Source organism: Hemiscyllium ocellatum, chromosome 25, assembly GCF_020745735.1.
Source record: "Hemiscyllium ocellatum isolate sHemOce1 chromosome 25, sHemOce1.pat.X.cur, whole genome shotgun sequence".
Taxonomy (NCBI): Eukaryota; Metazoa; Chordata; class Chondrichthyes; order Orectolobiformes; family Hemiscylliidae; genus Hemiscyllium; species Hemiscyllium ocellatum.
The window spans coordinates 44,884,950-44,912,190 of record NC_083425.1 but is presented as its reverse complement, the minus strand read 5'-3'; the positions used below and the strand labels follow the sequence as shown (position 1 = coordinate 44,912,190).

The 27,241-nt window shown below is 39.5% G+C and overlaps 1 protein-coding gene across 13 annotated transcripts in view; it reads right to left on the bottom strand.

Annotated features, from left to right (window-relative positions):
* myocd (myocardin) overlaps positions 1-27,241 on the bottom strand; it is a 633,805-nt gene that overhangs the window by 29,598 nt on the left and 576,966 nt on the right. For all 13 annotated transcript variants that reach the window (XM_060844259.1, XM_060844268.1, XM_060844267.1 and 10 more), the window contains 3 exons: positions 26,975-27,136; positions 13,218-13,393; positions 5,817-5,948 (listed from right to left, as the gene is read on the bottom strand). In XM_060844259.1, coding sequence (XP_060700242.1) covers positions 5,817-5,948; positions 13,218-13,393; positions 26,975-27,136 — 470 coding nt within the window. The remainder of the gene's footprint in view (positions 1-5,816; positions 5,949-13,217; positions 13,394-26,974; positions 27,137-27,241) is intronic.

Here is a 27,241-nt window from a genome sequence, read left to right as displayed (position 1 = left end):
GTATGGTTGGGGGGGGTGTGGGCCGGGTAATGGCGGGTGGGGCTGGATTGGGTTGGGGTGTCTGGTCTGTATGGATGGGTTGGACTGGGGGATCTGTTTCCATGCTCTACATCTCTATGACTTTATGACTTATATGTTTCACAGCACAGAAGCAGGCCATGTGGCCAAGCAAGTCCATGCCAGTGTACTGGGTCCACCAGTAACTCTTTTCTCCTTTCTTTGTCCACCATATTAGGAAATCCTCCTATTCTTTTCATCCTAAGTATTTATCTAACTTTCACACAATTGCCACTATTCTAGTTATCTCAACTATTGCTTCTGACGGTGAATTCTACTTTCTAAGTAGTCATTGCATAACCAAATTTCTCCTGTGTGCCTACTGGTTTTAATATTGATTACCTTTAATATATGATCCCTAGTTCAGATCTACACTGGAAATGGAAACATCTTCATTATGTCCACCTTAACAGAACAGTTAGTATATAAACAGTTAGGTGGCAACTGGCAGATTGCATTACTATTGGCTAAAGAAAACAGAGATTAGGAGTTTTTCTGGTGAGCAAAAGGTTGGAAGTGGTGTTTCATTATGTTTGGTTCTGACACCATGTTTATAATCCTAATGTGTTTATCAGGTCACCCTCAAAAAGTCCCAGCCTGTTCAATTTTATGCAAAAGCTTTAATTACTCGTTTCAAAATAATCATGCTATTAAATATATCTTACATTTTCTCCAGTCCTTCTTGAGTTTTTTAAAATAATATGGAGATCAGAACTATTTGTAGTCTTCCAAATGTAGTAAATCAAATTTCTATAGGCATTTCACATTGCCAATTGTACACACATGTTGCAAATTTATGAATGGATTTCGGAGTTCTATTATCTTCCTTCACTGTATTAACTAACCTCTACCAATTAGTTGCCACTTGCAAACTTTGAGATTGTACTTTCAATTTGTTTCCAATTGACTATCCCAGAGTGCAGTGGATGCTGGGACATTAAATATGACATGGTACGATGTTTAATTAGTAATGGGTTGAAGGGTTTCGGAGACTAGCAGGAAAGTGGAGTTGAGGCCGATGAAAACAGCCATGATCATATTAAATGATGGAGCAGGCTCAAAAGGCTGAATTGTCTACTCCCGCTGTTAGTTCTTATATTCTTATGAATCCAAATTATTAATGTAATTGATCAGTAACAGTGGTCTCAGTATCGAACCTTATGATACATCATTTTTGACTGTCTGTCAATCTGAATAACTGCCTTTAACCCTGTGTCTCATTATAGCCGTTGGCTATAATGTCTGCTGGTTGCTGTTTCACTGTTTATTTTCTAACCTTAGTCATGAGTTAAATTACTGAAAGGCTTTTTAGAAGACCTTTTGCAAATCTAAATGTACCTTTACTATGATCCTTACTCAGCCTTTCCGTTACTTTTTCAAAGAATGCAGTAAATTTCAGAAATTATGATCTTGTCTTCTGAAATCAGTGATGACCACAGATCTATGTTATATTTTCAACTTCCAAATATTTTTCCACTAAATTTTTAGGAAAGATTTTATTGTCTTTTCGACATAAACATGAAATCTAATTGCTTTAGAGCTCCCAGACCTCTTCTATTTCCCTTTTCAAATACAGGAATTATTTTAGCTGTCTGCCAGCCCTCTTGCATTATATACAAAAAACAACAAAAGTCTACCACTTCTTAACTAACTTCCTTTAATGTACATCATTGCAACCCATCCAGTCGTGTTCAGCTGTTCAGCTTTTCATTATTTATCTTTTGTTCTTATGTCACGACAACAGAAAGATAAGTAATCATGTCCACCACATTAACCCCCTGGTAAATATCAAGGTGAAATAATTAATTAATGTTCCTGTGATTTGTCTGTTGCAATTACATAATTTTACGATAACTAGAACTTTTAGTTTATAAAATGTTCTGGGTGCTGTGATTTTGAATGTGTGGTATATGAAGGGAAGATGGATCTGGACAGCCTTTCAGAGAGGTCTCCACTTACAGATCAAGTGGCAAGTCTGCAAGGTGGTGAGAGTTGTTTACACCGAGTATCATAGTGACCCCTTGGAATATCGCTTGTGGTAATGGGATGCTGGTCAGCATCTTGGAAGAGGGTTTGACTTTATAAACCAGGAGCCGGGCATGCAGAAGGGGGCTGACATCACTTGCCTAATCTCCCCACATCAGAAAAGGTTTGAGGCACCTGGTAAATGAAGGATGGCTTTAAAGCACCCATATACCATTCATATCAAAGGATACGTTTAAAATTACAGATAATTAATTTACATTTCTCTCTGGGAAGAGTCCATGTGTGAGACATTACTTTGGAAATGATTATGTGAGTTAACAATGTTTTGCTTAGATATATATCAACTGTATTGGTCAAACTTGAGGAAGGCACTGAGAAACCCAGAAGCAGGCCTATCAGGAATGAAAGATGTTTCTAATTTTGAGTCATGATACAAGTTTGCACATAAGGCCCAGGTTCAAACTGGGTAATTCTAAATGCATGAGCTGTCTAAGCAGGACTGAGGATTTGCTGAGAAACATCAAGACACTCTTCACTTTAGAAGGAAACTGGGAATAGGAAAATATCCACAATGAAATGTTGTTAAGCAGAGATAAACTCTAATTCAGTTCTGGGAGAAATCAGTATCTCCAATGTAAAAGTGGAGTTCTTGACTGAAATTAAAAGTAAATGGATATAGTTTAAAGTAGTTGTGTGATTCTTTTTCGTCGTTAAAAGTTTTTCCTTTAAAATGTGATTCTTTTTGCTTGGTCTTTTTAGTTAATAGGTGGGAATTCAAATGTTTCTTTTAAGAAGTTACTAACGTCTCTGGAGACGGTAACAATGTTATTATCTCTGTGTTATGTACATTCCTTGGTAGCACTAAACCTGTAATGAATTTTCTTTCAATACTTAACTCTATCGAATATTTGATTTTTTTTAATAGTGCTTGATAATTGAATATTGTAGCTTCTCTTTGCTTTCCTGTTTTTGTTTTAACCTCTTCTTCATTTGTCCTAGTTCTTTATTCACTTAACTCATAGTCAGTCATGACTAGTTAGATAATTCTTGTTTTTGATGGGATATATTTCTCCCAGAGTTGACTGATGATCACTTTAAATGTTTCCCATCACTGTTATATTTCTCTCTTTCTTACTAAATCATTAAAGTTTACTTCTCCTAGTTCTATTCTCATCTCTTTAAAAATCAAGTGATTTTCAATTTATTGCCTTGATCTTAAAGTACATTTGTCCTCAATACTCTTTATCTAAAGTCTTACTGTGTGTTAATCGCCAGGACAGAGCTCTTCAAAATTATAAAGGGTTTTAATAGAGTTGAAAGGTCATGTATATAAGATAGTAACCAAGAAAGTCAATGATAAACCCAGAAGAAATGTTTTTATGCAAACAGTGATAAAAGTGATAAAACTCAATACCACAGGGAATGGTTGATGTAAACAGTACAGATGCATTTGAGGGGAAATTAAGGATATTTGAGGGGATGGAGATGGATAGTAACGGTAATAGATTTAAATGATGAAAAGGGGAAGAGTGGAGAATAAACACTACCATGGACAGGTTGGGCTGAATGGTACGTTTCTCTGCCATATATTCTATGTTTGCTATGTAATCCTATGTAGGTGCGCCCCTGCACTTACTTCTCTTACCTGTTCACATTTCTCATCACTATGGCCTTTTTTTGTTCGACTTTTTATGTGCTACATAACAAGAGTCTGTAAACATTGTCAGACGTTTATGTCCTGCACCCTCTTTCACTTCCTTTGGCAATTATTAAATCGTTTGTTTCAGATTTCCCTCCCATTTATTTTTCTAGGTGGTTAAGTGCAGCATGCTTCCAAGTCACAAATGTTTCTTTTTAAAATTTTCATGCATCTTGAAAAAGAATTATCAGGTAATTTTTTTTTGGAAAACAGGAAGTGATAGAGAATGGAACCTTTGGAATCAACAGCATTACATGCTTTTCAGATGCTGTTTCCATTGTGAGAATATGCCTTGGAATGAATCAAATAACAATTATGCTTTTACAGGATACTGAGTCATGGCAGTGTGAATGCTAAAAGGATGGCTCTCCTTATAGAATAAGAGTAGAACTAGGAGACCGAGTTTGAAATTATGCATTGTGCAGGAATTAGGAGAAATCCTCTCTCTGAGGATTATGTGTCTTTGGGGCATCCTTCTCCAGAGAATATGGCAAGTAGAATCACTGAATATTTTTGGGGAAGACTAGATTCTTGACTAACAAAGTACTCAAAGGTTATTTGGGATAGACAGAAATGGAGGAGGTGAGGCCACAGTCAGATCAAACATGATTATTTTCAACTGTGGAAAAGGCCGGACTACTCCTGCTCTTATTTTATATGTTCCTATGTAAAAGAATCCCTAGTGTGGAAGCAGGCCATTTGGTCCATCAAGTCCATACTGACTCTCCAAATAGCATCCTACCCAAACTCACTCCCCTATCCTATCCCTGTAACCCTGCACTTCCCATGACACAGCATTCACCCAGCCTGCACATTCAGGGGTGCTTTGGGCAATTTCACACTGCCAATTTTCCTAACCAGCATATCCTTGGACTGTGGGAGGAAATCCATACAGACACAGGGAAAACGTGCAAACTCCACACAGAGAGGGTTGAATTGAACCAGTGTCCTTGGTACTGACAGGCAGCAGTGCTAACCACTGAGCCACCATGCCACTCTGACAGGGATGAACTGAGATTTTGTGCCAAACACCTTTCACCTCCGAACAACAAAACATTGCACTTTATACCTGTTTTCAGGCCCCAAGGTGTTCAGTGGAAATTTTGGATTGAAATAAAATTTGACAGCTGTATCAGGAGGGATTTTAACAAGGAAACACAATAGACTTTATGGAGCAGCTGAACATAGAAAAGAAAAAAAAAGGCAGGGAGATAAAGACGTGGAGACGTTTCACAAGGCAGTTCCAGGTTTTAGGGAGCTGAAGACACAGCTTCCATAAGCTCAGCAACTAAAATTAAGGATGTATGAGAGGCCAAAACTGGAAAAAAAGCAGAGATTTGGAAGGTTATAGGGCTGGATGATGTTACTAAGATTGGGAGTGACAAAGCCATGGAAGGATTTGAAAACGGCAGTGAAAAATTTAAAATCAATGTACTTCCAGACTGGAAGCTAATGTTGGTCAATGAATTGTTGTGATGCGGAAATGGGATTTGATGCGAGTTTTGGATGACCTCAGGTTTACAGAGGGTGGAAGCTGGGATGCAGTCCTGGAGAATTTGGAAGAGTACCTTCTGGAACTTACAAAAGCATTGATAACAGATTTGGTTGCACATTATATTAACCCATACCAGCTTCATATCAACGTGGAAACCAGGCCTCTGACAGTCTAAACTTAAGTAAGTAGTACAACCTGTGTCTGATTTTAATGGGAATTCCAACTTGGACCAATCCAAAATTTCAGGAAATCAAAAGACTGAACTGGAAAGGTCAAACACCTACAGCAGTATGAATGACAGCAGATCTTGTGAAAGAAGAAACAAACATGTAGAAGCTGTGAAAACCTTTAACCCTCAGCGAAAGGGAGCAGGAAGGTGAATATTTTTGTAACTATCCTGTTGCAAATAATTAAAAACATCATATTGACATTTTACTGAGTATATCTGTTTTTTACATCCTTTCCACACAATTACTCCATTGTAACATGGTTTTAATTTCCCATTGAAGTATCTTATTAAAGTACATTTGATTGCTTTATCTATTGTGCTCTGATGATAATTCTCATTGGAGAACTTACTTTAACTATAGCTGGCACTGGTATTGGTGTGCTTATCTGCCCATTCAGCTGCTTTTGGCTTCCTGGCTGGTTGATCTGGTTGTTAGATGTAGTCCTGTTTAGATCACACTGCTGGGAGAGGTGAGGCAAATACTGCAAAAAATAACAGAAAAAGTTACTTGGCTGCGTGCTTTGTGGTTATTCCTCCATTTTCAGATTTGATTCTATTATCTCTTTGGTTGTCCACATAATCCTTGAGCACGAGGAAAAGATGCTTTGATACTGCATCATTTTTAAAAATATGCTCTGATATATCAAGTTTGCAGACACATGGGGTTGTTCCTTATTCTGGGGACAACTTGATATTTATCTAAGGAGTGAAGGACTCCCAAATTTTTTTATCTTATACAGCCAAGTCTAAAACACTTTGAAGGCTAAATTAATCTTTAGCATTTCACAATGGAACATCACATCATTAGTCAATGGAATGACTGATTCACCTTTTAGGCATCTCTGCTGCTGTTCTCCTCCACCAGTATTTCCTCAACCACTATGGTGGATATCACCCTAACATCAAAACCCTCAATAGCTGATTGCTAAGGTATGGTTTATTACAATGCAATCAGGCCTATTTATTCAAATTTCTTCTTTATCAACAAAGTAAAGCATTGTTACCATTGTAAAGGATTCTGAAAGTATCCCTGGTGAGGACAGCAAAGCTCAAATCTGAATAGAGTTTTGAACTAAGCACCAAGGGTGAAAATCTGCACTGACCTAGCACCTTACAATGACAGCTGTATGTTCCAAAGCACTTTGCAGTTTACAAAGCAATAAGATGATGGTAGCATTCAGTGACATACTTAATTTTTCAAATTTCCAGTCCTCTTGGCTGAGCTGACAAGTTGCTGCTGATAAATTACAACTGCACAATTAAATTTGTAATAGATATCGTGGAGAAAAATGTGTAACAACATGAAAAAAGGAACGTTTCATAGTTTGAATTCAAATTGAGCTTTGCATATTGTCTGCTTGAGAGCTTGGTCGGCTCTTCAATCCTGGATCCACAAAACACAGACAAACATACATCAAACTACAAATTCAAAATTATAAACGCATGAGTGAAAAATGTACACTGATAAACTATCTGCTTTGAAGAGTTATTTTGATTGTTTAAAAATCTCAGTTGTGTGACCATAGCTCTACAAAAGACCATTTAGAGGATTATTATAAAGCCTGAATAGATCTTCATCAGTAATACCCCTAATGCTGCAGATGTGAACGGCATGTTGTTTTCAACAAACTCATAACACACACACGATAAAGGCAGTTTCATTTTTCACCCAGTTCATTTCACCATTCCTGTCTTTAATCTCATTTATTCACTTTTTAAATTCATTTATTCTTTTCTTACATTTGTTCTCTCATGTATATTTTGGACAGCGGGTGAGGTATAGAACAGACTTGAGATGGAAGCACTTCATAGACATCATTCAATGCTGATTGACTTTTTAAAAAGCAATCCTTTTGAAAATCTTCATTCAAACCTTCCCAACTGACCTCCGGGAGTAACCCTGCACACAGGCTTAAAACAAACAGGTTTCCTCTGCATTATTCGTAAGATAATCTTAAACTGTCAGTAAGGATTGAGAAGCAAAATCTCTTGAGAGATCCAAACAGCAAAGGGCTGGAAAATCATGATATTGACAAGTCATCCAGCAATCCATTTCTAAGACCTGTAGCTGTTCAAGTGGAGCCTGCTCTACATTCCTGGCAATTATATACTTATGACTGTTTGACAGTCATTTATAGCTGAAAACATTTGCAACAAAACTGTGAGCTGCAAATGGTTTTTTGACCTTGCAAATACTTTTCAAACTGTGTGCATTTGCCAAACTAAGAGTGAGCACATGTAATTGGACCTTTCAGATACATAGAGCTATCTATCAGATCAGATGGCTTCACTTAAATGTTCAGACACGTGAAACCAATAATAGTTTATCAGTCTCATGCCACAAACTACAATTACTGGCACATTGACAATTGTGCCTGGAAAATCATCATGCCCACTGCCAAGTGCACCAGATATTGGTATGAAGAGCCAGAGCTGCTGCCAAGAAACTGTCACTTTCAGTTCGACAATCATTCAGCAAACACAGGACACAGTAATGATCATTGCTCCCATCTGCAGTGTAATATTAATTTACCAAATATAAAGAATATGGAGACAACATCGCAGAGAGCTGACAGTAGATCAAAATTCATTTGAAGGAGATTTTACACAAACTATGTAATTCTCTGTGCCTAGGTTTCTGGACAATGTACATACAAATATTATTGCATATGTATATATCAATTGAGTACATTATATACATGGACTCTGTATACATAGAATATTTGTATGTGCAATACAAAATTACAGTGCTCCAGCACAGGGAAATCAATATCTTAACTTGGATGCAAATGTTCAAATTTTGGCCTCTCTGGAACATTGAACAAATTCTGCCCATCTCTCACAGTATATTTATATATTGTTCAAATCTGGAATGTGTAATATGTAATTGTAATGTATGCAATACACACTGAGATTTGTTGTCACAAGAATGCATTCTGTATGTGCACTTTCTAAGGTCATACAGTGGATTCACTGTTGGACTACAACCTGGTGTTGTGTGATTTTTAACTAAGGTCATATAAGATGACAAGAATTGCTATGACCTTCTCATGGGCATTTCTATGATAGCAAGGATTTCAAAGGTCTGACAAGCTCTTGCAACAATAAATTATCGAACAAAACAATAGTTAATACATAATCTTGGAAAGAATTCAATCTCCCAAAATCAGAGAAAATATAAAACGTTCCTTTACAACAAAACACTTTCAAAGCAGTTGATTATTGCCCTATGTATTGATGACAATGGCTGTAATTCTTTGGTTAAAATACTGCAAGCACCCAGCACATGAAGTTTTTAGAGTGGACAAATTGTGCTGCTACACTACCAGCCTTGTGAAAATTGCATCATGCCATGAATCTCTCCATCTGTTATGAAACTGGTCCATTTACACTGTAAAATGAGTTGAATTTGTTGTGGAAATCTGGAGCTGGTACTCAATATAAAGGCCCTTATAATGGCTGGCTTAATGTTTTTGCCACGACATTCCAACTCACTGGTCCAGAAGGGAACAATCAAAATCCTGTAATCCTATAGAAGACGGATTGGATTCCTGCCTTGATTCATTGAGACATAGTATTTAAGACCAGGGAGGATATGCTGGAACTGTATAAAAATTTGGTAAGACCACAGCTGGAGTATTGTGTTCTTGAATCCATATGATAAGAGAGATGTGATATCTCTACAAAAGATGCAAAGGTGATTTGCCAGGATCTTGCCTGGGCTGGAAAATTTCAGTTACAAGGAGAGATCGGACAGACTGGGGTTGGTTTCCATGGCACAGAGGAGACTGATGGGGGATGTGATTGAGATGTATAAAATTATGAGGGACATAAACAGGAAGCAACTTCCCCTGATGGAGGGATCATAGAACAGGAGTATAGATTCAGGGTAAGAGGCAGGAGGATTAGAGGGCATGTGAGGAAAATCTGTTTCACTCAGATGGTGGTGGGAATCTAGAATTCGCTGTCTGTAAGGGCAGTAGAGGCAGAAAGCCTCATAACATTGAATAAATATTTAGATGTACAATTCTGATGCCAAGGCATTCAAGACTGGGAAATGGGACAAGAAGATAGAGGTTCTTAAAATTTCAAAAAATGTATGCTTTGCAATTTTCCTCTCCGTCTCTTTTCATAATTTTGTTGTACAATGTTTATTTCCTTCTTTGTATTCCTCTTTTTGTATCAAATTTGGCTTTAATTCCTTCTACTTTCCTCACTGTCTTTTCTATTTATTCCTCTCCATCACTGAATTGGGGATAATCTTGTTCAAGTCGAAAAGGGTGGTGCTGGAAAAGCACAACAGATTAGGCAGCATCCAAGGAGCAAGATAGTCAACATTTCGGGCATAAACCCTTCATCAGGGTAATCTTGTTGTTCACTAAGATCCTAGATGCCTGTGTATTGCCAGAAGAGTATGCTATTGGGAAAGGAAGAAAAATCTAACAACCGGAATATTGCGTCAGATGACCTATTCCACTTACTCTGACCTCTAATTGTTTCTTTTTTGCGAATATATGAAACCCTTACAGCTCATGTTATCAATAAAGTTATACGTTACTCGTAGAGTTTTACGATCCATTCATCCTTGCCTTCCCTTCTGTTTCAAAACCCAGTCATTACAATGAAGGTCCACAGGGAATTTACATCAACCTGCTGCTGTAATGCTGGAAGCAGACTGGTGGAACCTCTGGGAAAGTGACAGAAGTTTCCATTGTGGAAACCTCCTCTGAGACTCTCCCCTTAGAGCTATGAGAAAAGACCTTCTTTGGGACGTCAGGGTTTCACATCCTGGACTTGGATTATCCAAGGCAAAAGTGAAGACTGCAGATGCTGAAACCCAGAGTCTAGATTAGAGTGGTGCTGGAAAAGCACAGCAGGTCAGGCAGCATCCGAGGAGCTGGAAAATTGACATTTCGGGCAAAAGCCCTTCATCGGCTTTACCCGAAACGTAGATTTTCCTGTTCCTCGGATGCTGCCTGACCTGCTGTGCTTTTCCAGCACCACTTTAATCTAAACCCTTAACCATATCCAAGTCAATAAAGTGATTCATTGTATTAATTCACATACAGATTCATGATTCACTCTATGTTCTTTCCTCAACATCTTGGCTGGATCTGTCCTGTACTGAGGTCATCGGCCCTTCTGCACTGCTTAGTCATTTAAAAGAACTATCTGAAAAGTGAGTTTTGGCAGGCTTCTCAAAGTTTTCCACTAGATCAGAAGATAAGTACAAATATGTACAGTCCTTTGGTCCACCTTTCTTCCAGAAACATCCTACATTCCTTCCATTCCACTATCTATATTTCTTAAATAATTCAAAGGTTTTTCACTTGCTTTACTGTGAATTCCATTTCATGTGTGAAGAACACTTTCCTGACTTCAGTCTTAAATTTATTAGTAATTATTAATTTATTAATAAAAATTCTATTTCAAGACTGCGAGAAATGATTCAGATAGGCAAAGCAAGAAAAATAAATTTAATTTTAAATTTCAAGACATTCTAAGAAACAATTTATGATTTGAAGGAATGAGGCTTCACAGTTTTAGTTATTCCCTTTTTGGGTCAGAAATGGCATTGCAGAGACTCACATCTAGCTATGAAAAGGGTTCTCACCTCATTAATGACCAGTCCTGAATTATTATGGTGAACTTAATTCATTTTAGCCATTTCTTGAAACACATGGGGAGTTGATAACAAGATACCATTTTTGGGAGGTTAATTGCAATGCAGCACAAGTTGACATATTCTCACATTCAGTTGAAAATAACTACCTTATCATACATTATTCTATATGCCCCTACAAGATTATTTTTCCATTGTCTCCATTCAAGTTCAAATTTCTCTAAGACTTTTCATATGTCAGATATCAAGTATCTTGAATCATTGTTATGCTGCTTTTCTGAACTGCCTACAGCTACCTTGCTTGTCCTCTGGAATACAGAGACAAACAAGTATGGTCTGAAAAGAACATTGCTTAGTTATTGAACATGTCTTGTAGTCGACTGATTTGATATACACAGCTCAACATGCTATTTGCTTTAGCTCTGCACAGAAACATGAACAAGAATAATCTTGCAATAGATTTGCATTGAGCCCGTGGTGTCCTTGGCGGTAGCTTAATGAAAATTTTCAAAATACTGCAATTTGAATGCAAGGCTGTGACAATGAAGTGTATGCTCCTGTATGGCCATTTTAGTTCATCAGTATAGAAGTGGCATCTGAAACATTGGTAAGGTTATTTATTGCTGTTGCCTTGACAACTGAGTGGTCACTTTTAAGGGCGTTATGAGTTGGCCATGTTGTGTGAACTAGAGTCAGTTTTTTAAAAAATCATGTCAGGCAGATGTGGCATGCTCTCTTCTGCTGAACCATTGGGTTTCCAAGGCAACCTGGCTATTTGAATGGTTATTTTCTTCAGGCTAAATAATACAAGAGGCATAGAAAGCAATTCCACTATTTTGTCAAAATGCAATCTGGCTGCTCAATTTTACTACCATTAGAATTATTACCACACAACAAAACACTTTTGAAACATCAACCTGAATGTTCAAAGTAGTTACAAAACCCTCAGTAAGGAAACAGCCCAGGAAGAGATTGTGATTTGCTTCAATTATAGAGTCATAGAGATGTACAGCACAGAAACAGAACCTTTGGTCTGACCCATCTATGCCAACCAGATATCCTAAATTAGTCTAGTCCCATTTGAGTTATAAAATCAGGTGTGTGTCACCTCCTGATAATGGACACTGGAGCAATGTATATTTGTGCAAGCTTATATATAGATGCAAAACAGTGCTCATTCATCCAAATGTTGGCTAACTTCTGATGTTAAAAAATGGCCAATTAAATCTCTGATGATACTAGGAACCAGGGGAGGTGATGGCCTGGTGGTATTATTGCTAGACTATTAATTCAGAGTCCCCAGGGCTCCTGGGTTCCAATCTCATCATAGCAAATTGTGGAGTTTGAATTCAATAAAAATCCAGAAATTACGTGTCTAACGATGACTGGGAATCAATTGTCGGAAAAACCAATAAGACCTGCTGATATCCTTTAGGGAAGGAAACTACCATCCTTACCTAGTCTGGCCTCCATGTGACTCCATGGAGACCCATAGCATATGATTAACTCTTAACCTGCCCTTTGGGCATAAATGAGAGCCTAGCCAGCGATGCCCTCATCCCGAGAATGAATAAAAAAATCAGAAGCACGCTAAATTCAAACAAAAACTCTGTCTTTTTAATCACTTAGAAACTTGAGCACATTGAAACTTTGCTTCACGCTACATGTAAAAAGTGAGGTCTGCAGATGCTGGAGATCAGAGCTGAAAATGTGTTGCTGGTTAAAGCACAGCAGGTCAGGCAGCATCCAAGGATCAGGAAATTCGACGTTTCGGGCCAGAGCCCTTCATCAGGAAAAGGCTCTGGCCCGAAACGTCGAATTTCCTGTTCCTTGGATGCTGCCTGACCTGCTGTGCTTTAACCAGCAACACATTTTCAGTTCACGCTACATGTGGTGACAATATTAGAATTTGCTACAAATGATTTGCTCAAATTCAGTCTGATTGATTTCAAATCTAACTTACAATCTCATTTACAAAATAGCAAAACTAAAACCTTTTCACACTAGCATCAAATGTGAGTACAATTAATTTATTAAATTATCCATGGTATGAAAGGTACCAAGCAAATTTGCTGCAAACAGAGAAATAATCTTGATCCACTATTTCAGGCAAAGAATGGTAACCTACCTGTATTGTAGTAGTTGCTAGTGGTGATGATGACTCTGTGAATTTTGGCTCAGATGGCGAACTCTCTGATCCCTGGGATTCCTGACTTCTGGGTTGCTCTGGAGACAGTGCATCATTGCTGCTATCTTCCTCAAAGGAAAATGTATCAGGGGCTTTTGGGAAATTAACTTGGCCAACTGTTGACAAAGGAAAGAACCACAATGTCAGCCACTTGTTTGCGCAACGTCAGGTGCAGTTTGAATTTTGGATGTGTGTATTTTCTTTAGGTTTCTAATGAACCAAGCAACAACTTCTGAATGTAATAAAATGAAATACCTTGAAATATGCACTTAAAGGTGCCATGTAATTGTATTGACATCGAAGGCAAATTCAATAACAAAACTGAAAGGCCAATTCTATTATAATGGGGGGGAGGGAAGCTGGCTCAGCAGTTAGCACTGCTGTCTCACAGGTTTCCTCCAGGTACTCCGGTTTCCTCCCACAATACAAAGATGTGCTGGCCAAGTGAATTGACCATGCTAAATTGCCCTTAGTGTTAGGTGCATTAGTTAGAGGGAAATGGGTCTGGGTGGGTTACTCTTTGGAGGGTTGTTGTGGACTGGTCGGGCCGAAGGGCCTGTTTCCACACTGTAGGGAATCTAATCTAAAAAAATATTATAATGATTTCCTTGTGGTCCCACTTAGTACATAACAAACAGGATTGCCTAAAAACAGTGCAAACTAATGCATTAATTTCACAGTACATAATGTTATAGAATCACCTTATTAAGTTATTGCCTTAGATCACTCTGTCATGCACTGGTTTTAATGCATCCATGAGGTTTTAATTTTATGGTTCAGTGTGGAATCTTATTCTGAAATTACTGAGACTCTTGACCCATGTTACATGTCTCTACTTTGAGACAGGAAGTGAACTAGTCATTCAATGCCACCAAAGTGTGATGACATTTACACCCAATGTGGTATCACTTGTGCCAGTTTATTGAAAAGTAACTCATGGTTCTCAAAGTTGCTTTCCTTCTCTTTGGAACTGCATAGCATTTTTTTTAATTAAAAATGAATGTGGGCAATTTATTTCACTAAAAATGCTCACAGAGTCATTTAAAGATGTCAGCAATTAATGTACAGAAGCATACTAGAGATATTTTTATATGAGGTCAGAAATGTTTTCCTCACCCAACCTTTTTTCACTTGCTTATGATTAAAGATGGTGTAAGGCATGTGGCATCAGCCTTTGCGTCCAATGCAGTAAGCTGATTTGTATATACAGCCTGATGCCAAAGTATATCATCCTGAGCTTGATGCGTGCTTTTCCAATTGTCTAACAATTATTTTAGTAGCCTGTGGGACTGCACTTGGCAGTCTCACTCTAATACTGAGAGGGTTTTTTTTTGAAAATACAAATACAATGGTATGTGCTGATGATAATTTTCATTTTACAATATTTAATAACAGATTTGAAACCAAAACAATACTCCTGATGCACAGTAAGAAACTTTAAATGAGAAAGTGTGATTGTTAATATTTATATGTAAATCTGATATGAACAATATTGGATTATTTTCACAAATATTTGGTCTGAGGTCAGGAATGCTATACAATTTCTACTCTTTCACCCGATATTAAGTATTTCCTCAGTCAATTCTCCACTCGGGACAGAACTTGTATGCCTCAGACAGTCAGCACTCTGTTGTTCACAGAATTTGTTTGAACGTCTTCTGACATTCATTCAACGAACAAAGTTTGCTTCATTGAATCTATAAAAAGAATGACCTATGAACCATAAGGTGATATTTTGTAAGAGACTTTTATTAGACATGGATTTCAATCTACTTTGTGGACAAGATAAAGCATTGTTAAAAACAAAATTAAACCCATTATAAAATAGAAAAAGTTGCCAAGCTCATAAGGCAACAGAATATATGTTTTCATAACAGAGGAGTTTTAAAGCTTTCTAAAATATCTTTGTGGAGACTAAGGAATGTGCATTGCTGTAATGGGACATCATTATTTTTAAGATAGATATATACAAAAGTGAACTCATGAAATGACTCATACTAAGTGTTATTACATGCCCTGCTTGTTGTCATTCACTCACGCAGACAGCAGTGAATGGTCATGTCTATACAGACTTGACAAAATGATTTTACTACAGAAAGAACACAATGTTCCTGTGGCAAAGACTGAATCATAGAATGAAGTCATTTGAAGGTTTCCTTTAGCCATGCTCTGTTACTATCAGAGTGCATAAATTGCTAGGAAGTTTTCCAGGATTATGGGATCACACTGACAATAGCTCTTGACCTCGGAGGTCTCCTGATAACTGAAGTGTTGAGAAATGGGACTATCTTGACATAGCCAGCTGTAGCTGTTGATGGGGGCAGAACATTAGGTAATGGAATGGAGACTGTACCTTGCCATGTGATCTGACAAACAGCAATTCTGGCATTTATCATTCAGTCACACACTTAGTCAAATACAACAAAGGGAAAGCAACAGCACTTCAGTGAAGTTTGGAGGAGAGAAGTTTTTAATTCTGCCACATAACCATCCTGTCAGTATCTAACTGACTGGTGGTTTGTACAATGTAATCAAAATGTTATCTGACACCTAAATGTCCTATAATAGCACCTTATGCCTTAGATAGATCAGAAACAAGCAGTTTTTCAAACAGTTGTTCTTGTTGCAACAGTAGAAAATTTACTTTCTTCTATTAATACTAATAAATTATTAAATAAACCAGAAGAGTCATTTACAGGCAGGAGAAAATATTTACTGATTGAAATACAACAAGAGGTTGTTATTGTGGTAAAGTGTGCATTGAGTATAGGATTTGGGTAGTCATAGTGTTGCTGCACAAGACACTGGTTAACATTTGGTTAACAAGACACTTTTGGAAAACTGTTCAATTCTGGTCTCCTTGCTATAGAAAGGATGTTGATAAACCTGAAAGGGTTCAGAAAAGATTTACAAGGATGTTGCCAGGATTGGAGGCTTTGAGCTAAAGGAAAAGGCTGAATAGGCAGGGCTGTTTTCCCTGGAGCGTCAGAGGCTGAGGGGCTAAAAAGTTTCTAAAATCATGAGGGGCATGATTTTATAGTCAATACCTTTTCCCCAGGGTAGGGGAGTCCGGAACTAGAGGGCATAGGTTTAGGGTAAGACGGGAAAGATTTAAAAGAGACCCAAGGAGCAACTTTTTCACGCAGAATCAAAACACAATTTGTGACATGGTTTGGACATTGCACTGTGTCACAGACACAACAGTCCTTTGTTCGAACCTGCCCAAGACTAATGAATGAATAATGTACTTAGTGGTTGGGTTGCCAACCCTCCAGGATAATCCTGGGCTCTCCAGGGATTTCAGATTGGTCTGAATACCTCTCAAGCAACTCAGAGAGGAAAAGTAAATACAAGCATCACAAAAAAATGTTGTCTTCTCTTCTTCTGAGGTTATGAAGTATCATAATTGGGGAAAATAGAAACTTGACTGAGGTTGGACAGTTGCAATTTGGAGATTGTGTGATGACAAATCCAAACAGAGTTGGGATGAACAGTGTAAGAGATGGAAATGTGCCATTCAAGTGTAGAAGAGGGCACGTTCCTGAGGTTGCACCTGAAGTACATGATTGGTGCACAGGAGAAAGAGCTCACTTAGGAATCTTTGGTGGACATCTGAAATGGGGAGTAGCTCATTCCCCATTATTAACATCCCTTGACTGTATAATACTGTATATTTTATGGCCTTAGTACAATATTAATCTTTAAGAAAGAACAGAAATATTGGTCAGACTGCTGTAGACGCCCTATATTAGCTGGTTCACTGACACTTTGGAAGAGTGTCTTTAGTATGACACATGCTTATCTGAAGCCCATTTCACCCCCGATGGCTTGTGCCTGCAACTCTGCAAATGACTGCACTCCAATAACGCAAAGCAAACAGCATAGCAGATGGTCAACATGGCTTGGCAATACAAACATGTAGACACATATGCTTTGGGTTTGTCACTGTCACTCTTATTTAAAGATGTCCTTTCACATGATTTATACATACTGGTGCATTACATGCTACAGAAAATATTGGACAGCAGTATTTATGGACTGATAATATAAAACAGAGGGCTCTCATTACAGACACTGACATCTAGAGGCATGCAGGCATACTTTGAGAAGCAAAAGGTCAAAGCTGTTAACTATAAGAAAACTGTGAGGCTCACTCCTGGGTTCCAATAGTAATATTATGGCAGCTATTGCATGGTTTTGAATACTTCTATCACTGCAGGAGGAACTTTACTTGTCTGTAAGATTGTTAATATCAATCTTCTCGTTTTCCTAGTCTGATACTTTGCCCCACTTTTACCCATTAATGTTTATTTTGATAATGAGGTCAAGCATTTGAGAACAAACTGGAGGCAACCTTCTTTTTCTTTATTCACTCATGGGATATAAGTGTCACTGGCTAAGCCAACATTCATTGCCCATTCCTTATTGATCTGGAGACAATAGTGGTGAGCTGCCTTCTTGAACCGCTGCATTCTTTGGGGTGTAGGCACACTCACAGTCTGGGATTTTGACTCACCAACAGCGAATGACAATATTAGTTCTAAAATCAGATCAATTACTAGAGTGCATCCTGTAGATGTTCTGCATTGCACCACTGTGTGTCTTTGGTTGAGAGGAATGAATGGGGAAGGTGGTGAGTATAGTGCCAATTAAGCGGGTTGCTTTGTGCTGGATAGTGTCTAGCTTCTTAAATGGTTCTGGAGCTGCAGAGCTTCTTAAATGATTCTGGAGGCAAGTGGAGAGTATTCAATCACACTCAGACTTGTGCCTTGTCGACAGTAGCTAGGCATTGGGGATGCAGGAGAGGAGTTCTTCACTGCAGAATTCCCAGTCTACAACCCATTGTCACAGCCGCAATCTTTATATGGTTGGTCCAGTTAAGCTTTGGGTCAATGATACCTCCTGGAAAGAACTGAGATATTTCATGGAAGACATTCCCTTTCCCTCAAATTCTTCTTGCCTAACATTCAGTGTTTTTGACTGAAGCATGAAATATAGACATGAGCAGCTCATTGCTGCCTCTTTCAGTTTAGGCAGTGAATGTTGGTGAGCTGTATAACATTGGGAATATTTACATTCAAGCTCAGTTTGTTCCCATGGAACATGCAAAGAATTGAACAGGGATCACTGCATTAGTGACCATGAAAGGCAATCTTTACTGATGTTTCCTCTTATAGTCCAGTGCGATAAAGCAGCCAGTTCTGATAACTTCTAGCATGTGAAGGGTCAAACCTGAAACCTTCATCTATCAGCGTGAACCAATAAGACCCCAAGAAATTAACTTACTCACTGAGTCACATGGGGAGTTGCAGAACTTTGTTTAACTTTGAGAAGAAAGTTGAACTTATGTCAGCTAAATAAGGCACTGACGGTGATTACTTAGTATTACATAATTCAATTACTAATATCACATCTTTAAAATATTACAAACACTTAGTGAAAAATGCTCAATTAATCTATGGCTCAGTAAACAAGAACCAGAGCTAATGATAAGTTAATGTCTTATTAAATCATGATAAACTAAATGGGATTGAAAATATCTCAATTGTCTATCAATGCTTCGTTGAGAAACAATCATCTATACGATGTGAAGGTGATGGGTGCCATACTTTGCCTATCTTCAGCTGAGCCAATGCTCGAGTGTACTTTGCCACAGGAGCCTGTGAGTCTGTTGTAATCTTTCTGCATAATGGATTCAGCCTCTGCGCTGGACTTTATCCTTCCAGGCTCTGTGCTGAAGGTGCTGACAAGGACCTGGGTATAAACAGCTTCTGATTCACCCTCCAGCTATGCACTGGATATCAGCAAATAGCGAGCTCCAGATCTATCTGCTACCTCAAATTACAGTTCAATTCAAACATCATATCTTATAAACTTGGCAGTGACATGGACATTAGTTGCGGCTAAAGCTGTCCGTATTGTGAACCTTTTTAATTCTGGCTTGAGGATTAAGCCAATGTAATTTATTCAGCCTCCTTGTGATTCATTGCAATCATAACTCAAGTATCCTGCACACAGTCTCTAGAATACAAATTATTTCATTTGTACATGTGTTGTGGCATACTGACCAACAATGTAATAAATATTTTGAAGAGATCTTACCAGGGGCTCTTTGCATCTACTACTGCCACCTTCCATCAGTTAAAGAAACAATGAATTGATGAAATAATGAAAACAACATTGATCACCAACTGCATGCTTCAAAAGCCAACAGGAACAATTTTCTACTCTCTTCAATGTCACTGACACTTGATTCCTTTAAGTATGCAAGCAAAATGGTCACCACACAATAAAATAATTTCTTTATGGCCCCCTTATCTAGATATTAGCCATATACATCATGGATATTGCTCAAGAAGACTGCATCATTCCATGGGTATAATAATGTCAGTGGGTCAGCAATAGGTTTGTAAGGGTGAGAAAGAAAATGCAATCTCAAGAGGTAATGTAGTGGCTGGTTCAGGAATCTTGTTCCTCCACCAGGTACTTACACGCGGTTTGAGGGCAGAACTGATAATCACGGCTGTAACACAGTGGCCCTGTACAATTCTCAGTCCCTGCAAACCCATTTTTCCTCCTGGGACGGTCAGATCTCTTGCATGTAAAAGGTAACACTTCCCCCTTCTCCATCACCAGCCCCTTATAATGCACATACAAGAGCGTGTTCATTTTAAATCATGCTCGAAAGCCAATCCTTTAACATGGAAGCTATTACAATGTTTTATAAAAGACAGAAATATATATGCGTACTTAAGGACTTTTGCCAGAAACATCGATTTTCCTGCTCCTCAGCTTCTGCCTGACCTGCTGTGCTTTTCCAGCATCACTCTAAGTTTGACTTCAAAAATACCCATGTAGTGATTTGCAGAAAAGCAACAACACACCACGATTTGATATAATACTGAAATGAAAATGGCTTTTTTGCTTAACAAATTAACCCCTACGCAACACAATGGTACAACACAGCTAACAATCCTGCACAAACTAAGACAATCTGTTCTAATTAACTTTAAAGAGCTGAAAATTGTGGAGTCTGAAGACCAATGGATGTAGTGGTTAACCTTTTTTTTTATGGAGCATATCACTGAAAATGCACTTGGTAGAGTAAGATACAAATAATGACTCAAAAGCAAATGTCTCCAAAATACAGTACTTGCAAGATATCAAAACAGAACACAGGTGGCATGATGGCACGGTGGTTAGCACTGCTGCCTCATAGCGCCAGAGACCCAGGTTCAATTCCGGCCTCAGGCAACTGTCTGTGTGGAGTTTGCACATTCTCCCAGTGTCTGTGTGGGTTTCCTCCGGGTGCTCCGGTTTCCTCCCACAGTCCAAACAATAGGTGAATTGGCCGTGCTAAGTTGCCCGTAGTGTTAGGTGAAGGGGTAAATGTAGGGGAATGGGTCTGGGTGGGTTGCTCTTTGGAGGGTCGGTGTGGACTTGTTGGGCCAAAGGGCCTGTTTTCACACTGTCAGTAATCCATTCATCACCACCAAACATGAACTGTAACCAGGGAAGAATTCCACATGAAAACCTGCAAGAGAAAAGATACAAGCTAACATGACAAGACCAATTTCCTTCAAAACAGATGAAACAAGAGGCTTGGGATGGAATTTTCCAGGTGATGTTGGGGCCTCATCTGTGCTGTGCGTCCCATTGGGATGTGCTGTCAGCAATCTGGTTTTCCTTGAGCTCAATGGGCAGACAGTTGCAGGCAAGGCACTTGTGGTTTTCTGAAAAGTCACCTGTACATGTGGAAGTTTTAATAATGGTGCAGGATCAATCCAAATCCCTTCTACGTAATGATTCAGAGATACAGAACTAAAATTCAAAACTGCACTTTTAAATGCCAGAGTTTTGCTGCTATAATGCAGAGCAGTCCATTTGCTGGTATAGAGATCCACCTCTACATCTCAAATTTTTGATGGCAAAAGTCAAATAATCATGGGGAGGCTGCCATGTTGTGTTGGCAGTGATATCTGATAGCTTGGGTCAACTACATTTGGTGCCAATATCTATATAGATCTTGCTGTGACGTTATAGTATACCCCAAGACATATAACTTGACACTGCACAAAAATAAATTGTTTGTGTTGATGTTCATACTTCGAATTCTGCCCTAAAAAGCTTTTGGGATAAGTTTAGAACAATAGCTAAGACAATAACACCCCCGGCTGAGGATGTGTAAGGCCTCAATTCCCCAAGTGTAAGTAAGGAACAGGCATGAGATGCAACTTCAGATTGCAGACCTATAAAAAATAAGGGGAAGTACTACGTATGGTCCTTTATAAAAACAAACACACTCCACAGGCATGTCTAATCACATGTTACCGTAACTGGGATTTCTGCCCCTCAACAAGTAGGTGGGTTCAGGTTGGCTGGGAGGTTGAAATATTAAAAATATATTTTGCTTTCATCCGGCCAAATTCTGGTTTTCTTGAGATAGGAGAAAGGTCAGCAACCTCTAGATTATAATGATGCTGAGTACCTCATTGTTAAGCACTCCTTTGAATTAATTCTACATTTTCTAAATCTCAAGAAAGCCAGTGGGTAAAAGGATAGAGAAGTTAAATGCTTTTCCCATTCTCGATTCAGATGACTTGTTTAACCAACTTAGATTGATCAGAACCTTCCAATCTTCCTGTGATCTCTTGTGTCAGAATAGGGTGAATATCCAAGGTATTTTCCCCAGGGTAGTGAAGACCAAATCTAAAGGGCCCAGGTTTAAGGTGAGAGGGAAAAGATATAAAAGGAACTTAAGGGACAACCTTTTCACGCAGAGGGTACTGTGTATATGGAATGGGTTGCCAGAGATGTGGTGGAGGCTGGTACATTTGCAACATTTAAAAGGCATCTGGATGGGTTTATGAATATAAAGGGTCTAGAGGGATATGGGCCAAATGCTGGCAAATGGGACTAGATTAATTAAGGGCATCTGGTCGGCATGGACGAGTTAAACTGAAGGGTCTATTTCCATGCTGGACATCTCTATGACTTGCTGACCTCTTTAAGACAATCTGTCCCTGCCCCTCCTAGCAGCTACCTCTCCCACTGGCCTCTGAACCCCCTTCTCCCCTCCTCCGACCTTTCTGATCCCTCTCTTCCTCCTCTCAAACTCTGGTCATGACCTGATATTGAATTCTAACCTCTCAGCTCAATGGCATAACTGCACCTGAAAAACAAATGTTAGCGTTCATTGAGCCCTGCACTAAATTAGGCGGGGCATGGAGGTAAAATCACTCCTTCGAGTTTCCCAACCTCCAATCAGCAGCATCTTGATCTCTCTCAACGATCCTATTCACTCACTGAAGATCCAGCCCACTTTCTGCTCCATCTTTAAGCCAAAACCTCCTGATGTCAGTCATATATTTGCCTATTAATAGATTGAACCCATGCCCCATCTCCCCACCCTTGAAAATTTGCTGGAATATTAAATAGGATTTATGATTCCCATTCACTGTTTTACATTTGTCTGTAAGATAATCTCCTAAATGATCTCATTCTTAGTTTTTGCTAGGAACTCATTCCTTGTGCTATCAGCAGCAGAAAACAGGGAAACTGAAAAATGAGATATACCGGTCCACATCGTCAAAATAGAGTCATAGAGGTTTGACATCATGGAAGGAGATCCTTTAGCCCATTGTGTCTATGCTGGTCATTAAACATCCATCCATTCTAATTCCATATTCCAGCACTTGGTTCATAGCCTGGTGGGTTATGGAGTTCCAAATGGATGACAGTCTCAAGTTATTGGTTCTTAACTGTTTTGATGTTCTCAGTTTATGACCTAAACATGTTGTCTTGTATCTTGATAACCAAATTCCATGGCCAGGATTTTCCACTTTGCAGCCTAAGTTTGGGGTGGCATGGGGTGTTGGTGGGGCGTCTGTGTATGTTCAGTGGCAACGAACCCTCTGCAAAGCTACACCCTGCCCTCACCCCCAACAAGAAAACTCACCAAATTGAACCCCAATTGATGGCTCAAAGCTGATGATCCAGCTGTTCACTGAATCACAGGGCCCAACATTGAAGACCTGCTATTCTAAAAACTGCTGGCCTTTGACTGGTCAATACCTTCTGGGTCCTAGAGATTGTTTGCTGAAACCTGGTCTTCATTGAATCCAAAGGTACAAAAGCCAAGCCTTTTTCATTCTGGTCTGGCAGGATGAGGTCATGGAGAGAGAGGAGTTGGGGTGATTTGGAGGCCAGGAGAGGGGCTGACCTTCAGCGGCCCCTATCTTGCTGCATCCTTGAAATCCTTCCCCCTCCCCATGATGGGGAAAATGGAGGCCTCCTTACTAATCTGGCCAGCATATTGCCTGGTTCCAATTGGGAAACCAGCCACTGCCTGTTGGAAAGGTGGACAATTAGGCTAGTCATCTGTTGAAGCCCTTACATGGCTGTTAATGGACTATTTAAGGACTTTAACTGTTGGTGAATCAAGAAGATCCCAAATGGACCTTCTGGCCTTGCTCTGAATGCAGAGGTGGTCAGAACGGGCTGAGTTTCTCTCCAGGGCCAACTCACCCAACCTATTTGCCTTTGTTGCTACCTTACTCGCTATTTCTACAGAGGGGAGAACTGCACCTATCATAATTCATGACATTACAAAAGATCTTTACCCTAAATGAAATAAACTAAACAAGTGGTCACTGATGTGTATTTTCTTTACAAAATTGTCTGAAGGTAAATTTTCTGAACCACAGAGTTGTTACAGCGCATATATAGCCACTTGGCCCATTGAGGTTGTACCAAATCTCTGAATGAACAATTAACCTAGTAACCCTAACCTTAGTATTGGTCCGTTTAATCCTGTTCATTCTTCCCTTTCAGGTTCCAGGCCTTTGATTTTTAAGACCTTGACTGAATCCACACTCAGGCACAGGATTCCAGACCTTCACTTGCTGCATGAATTCTTCCTCCATGTAACTAATGCTTCTTTTGCCAATTAGTTTAAATCTGTATTCTCTCACCCTCAACCCTTTTACTAATGGGAATAGTTTTTTTTCTCCATGTCTACTGTTCAATTTAAAGTTGACCTGGATTTGTGATTCCTGCAATAAAGGGGGCACAGTTTTATTATTTTCCTTTCTTCTATTCTCTCATGAGTATATTGACATATTCCTCCTCTCCACAAGCAAGTGAGTCTCCACTCCTCCCTGAAGGTGCTAACTTGCCCCAGACCTCCTGAGGGGGTGGGATCTTCCTTTGACTTGATCGCACAAACACTCACACAAAGTGGGCATTAATTGTTGCATTGAAACACAGTTCAGAATATTTAATTGGGGTAACCATCACTGTTAAAAAGAATCAGGTCCCCACTGAACACCCATGTGTATAGTACAGACACCAAAGGATGTCAACCAGTAGCAACAATTTTGATTTTGTCCCTTTCCAGTCTGAATGCTGAGACCAACTCTTGCTTGCTCCCCTTGCTGGCGATGGTTCACTCATATCAGGGTAAAAACAAGAGCTTCAGATGCTGGAAACCAGATTCTAGATTAGAATAGTGCTACAAAAGCACAGCAGTTCAGGCAGCATCGGAGGAGCAGGAAAATCGACGTTTCGGGCAAAAGCCCTTCATCAGGAATAGACGCAGAGTGCTGCAGGGTGAAGAGATAAATGAGAGGAGGGTGGGGGTGGGGAGAAAGTAGCATAGAGTACAATAGGTGAATGGGGTGGGAATGGAGGTGGTAAGTCAGGGAGGAGGTTGGGAGAAGGTAGCAAAGAGTACAATAGGTGAATGGGGGTGGGGATGAAGATGATAGGTCAGAGAGGAGGGTGGAGTGGATAGGTGGAAAGGAAAATAGGCAGGTAGGACACGTCATGGGGACAGTGCTGAGCTGCAAGTTTGGAGCTGGGGTGAGGTGGGGGAAGGGGAAATGAGGAAACTGGTGAAGTCCACATTGATGCCCTGGGGTTGAAGTGTTCCGAGGTGGAAGATGAGGTGGTTCTTCCTCCAGGCATCGGGTGGTGAGGGACCGGCGGTAAAAGAGGCCCAAGACCTCCATGTCCTCGACTGAGTAAGAAGGGAAGGGTCACAGGGCTGTGTGGTTGATTGGTGCAGGTGTCCCAGAGATGTTTCCTAAAGTGCTCTGCTAGGAGGCGTCCAGTCTCCCCAATGTAGAGGAGGCCGCATCGGGAGCAACGGATACAATAAATAATATTGGTGGATTGCAGGTGAAACTTTGATGGATGTGGAAGGCTTCTTTGGGACCTTGGATGGAGGTAAGGGAGGAGGTGTGAGCACAGGTTTTGCAATTCCTGCGGTGGTAGGGGAAGGTGCCAGGACGGGAGGGTGGGTTGTTGGGGGGCGTGGACCTGACCAGGTAGTCATGGAGGGAATGGTCTTTGTGGAAGGCGGAAAGGGGTGGGGAGGGAAATATATCCCTGGTGGTGGGGGCCATTTGGAGGTGGCGGAAATGTCGTCGGATGATTATGCCAAGGTTAGTAGGGTGGAAGGTGAGCACCGGGGGAGTTCTGTCCTTGTTACTGTTGGAGGGGTGAGGTCTGAGGGCGAAGGTGCGAGATGTGGACGAGTTGCGTTGGAGGGCATCTTTTACCACTTGGGAAGGGAAATTGCAATTTCTAAAGAAGGAGGTCATCTGGTGTGTTCTGTGGTGGAACTGGTCCTCCTGGGAGCAGATACGGTGGAGGCCGTATCACTCATATCAAATTGGAGACCAAATCTAGTACCATCTTTGACATCTTGGTTCAGTAACAATGATATATTTGTCATTAAGTCATCAATAAGAAATGACAGTTCTCCAACACGTCCTGCAACTTGCATGCTTTGGCATTTTCCAGATGTTGTCGACATGAAATATGAAATCATGGATAATGCTCTGATCATTGTTGAGTTTTTTCTTAGAAGTTCAGATAGAACAAATATCTAGTTCCAAGATTCCTTGTGTAGGCAAAATGTTGGAACTGGGTGCCAAAGTTATCACAAGACAATGGAAAAAAACGAATTTTGCCAAATTACACTCGCACATTACACCGTCAATGTGATTCAACTGGCACAAAATTACTGAATAGGTTAGATTAATGACAGCAGAACACATGTGGGTTAAGTGATGCTTCCATCATTTGATGAATTTTATATCAGGAAAAGCAAATTTATCATAAGATGTCTTCCAAATAACATTACAAGTTGCCAATCACAGGGATTCCAGGAAAATTACTTCAGTGAACTTATATGAACATGACAAAGGCAAAAGATAAAGGTAAAAATAGTTGCAACCACAGTGCTCATGGAAAATTAAAACCGCTTTCGTTGGGACATCAAACCATTTTTTTAACGAAAACCTTGTTGATCACATTTGCACTATATATCCACCAAAAAAAACATAAATTGAGAGTTCCTAATGATCTCAGGTACCAATTTCAGTTGGAAAATAGAAGTAGTGATGCTACTGAACATTTATTAAGAAAATTTCAGCAAGTGCCTGAAAAACAGCATCACTAGAGGCAACAGCTCTGTTAACTTCTCTTTTCATTTCCAAATTGCTGACAATATTGATAAAAACAGAAAGATCAAGTTTGGGGAATAACTCTGTGAATTGTCACGCACAACTGCAAACAAATCTGCTCACTCTAGCATGAATCTTACTGAATGTAGAAGACACCAATGTATAAATCACGAATAGTAACTGGACAAATCCCAAACCAGGATCACAGGCAAACTTTAGAAGTACCATTGATTGCTTCTTTGACGGCTGAATCTACAGGAATTATGTTCTTCTTCACGAGTTCCAAGGGTCCAGGTCTTTGGGCTATCTTCTCATTGAGATCATCGGCCAGCCTCGCCCTCTTGAGTTTCATTTGTGTTGCTTGAAGTGTACCCTCTGCAGCGGTATCTATTGGACCAAAAGACAAATTTAGCAACAATCATTTGAGAAAAAAAATGTCCATTTTATGCTGGCTTTAGGAAATTTCCGCACAAGTAATCAATCTAAAGCAAA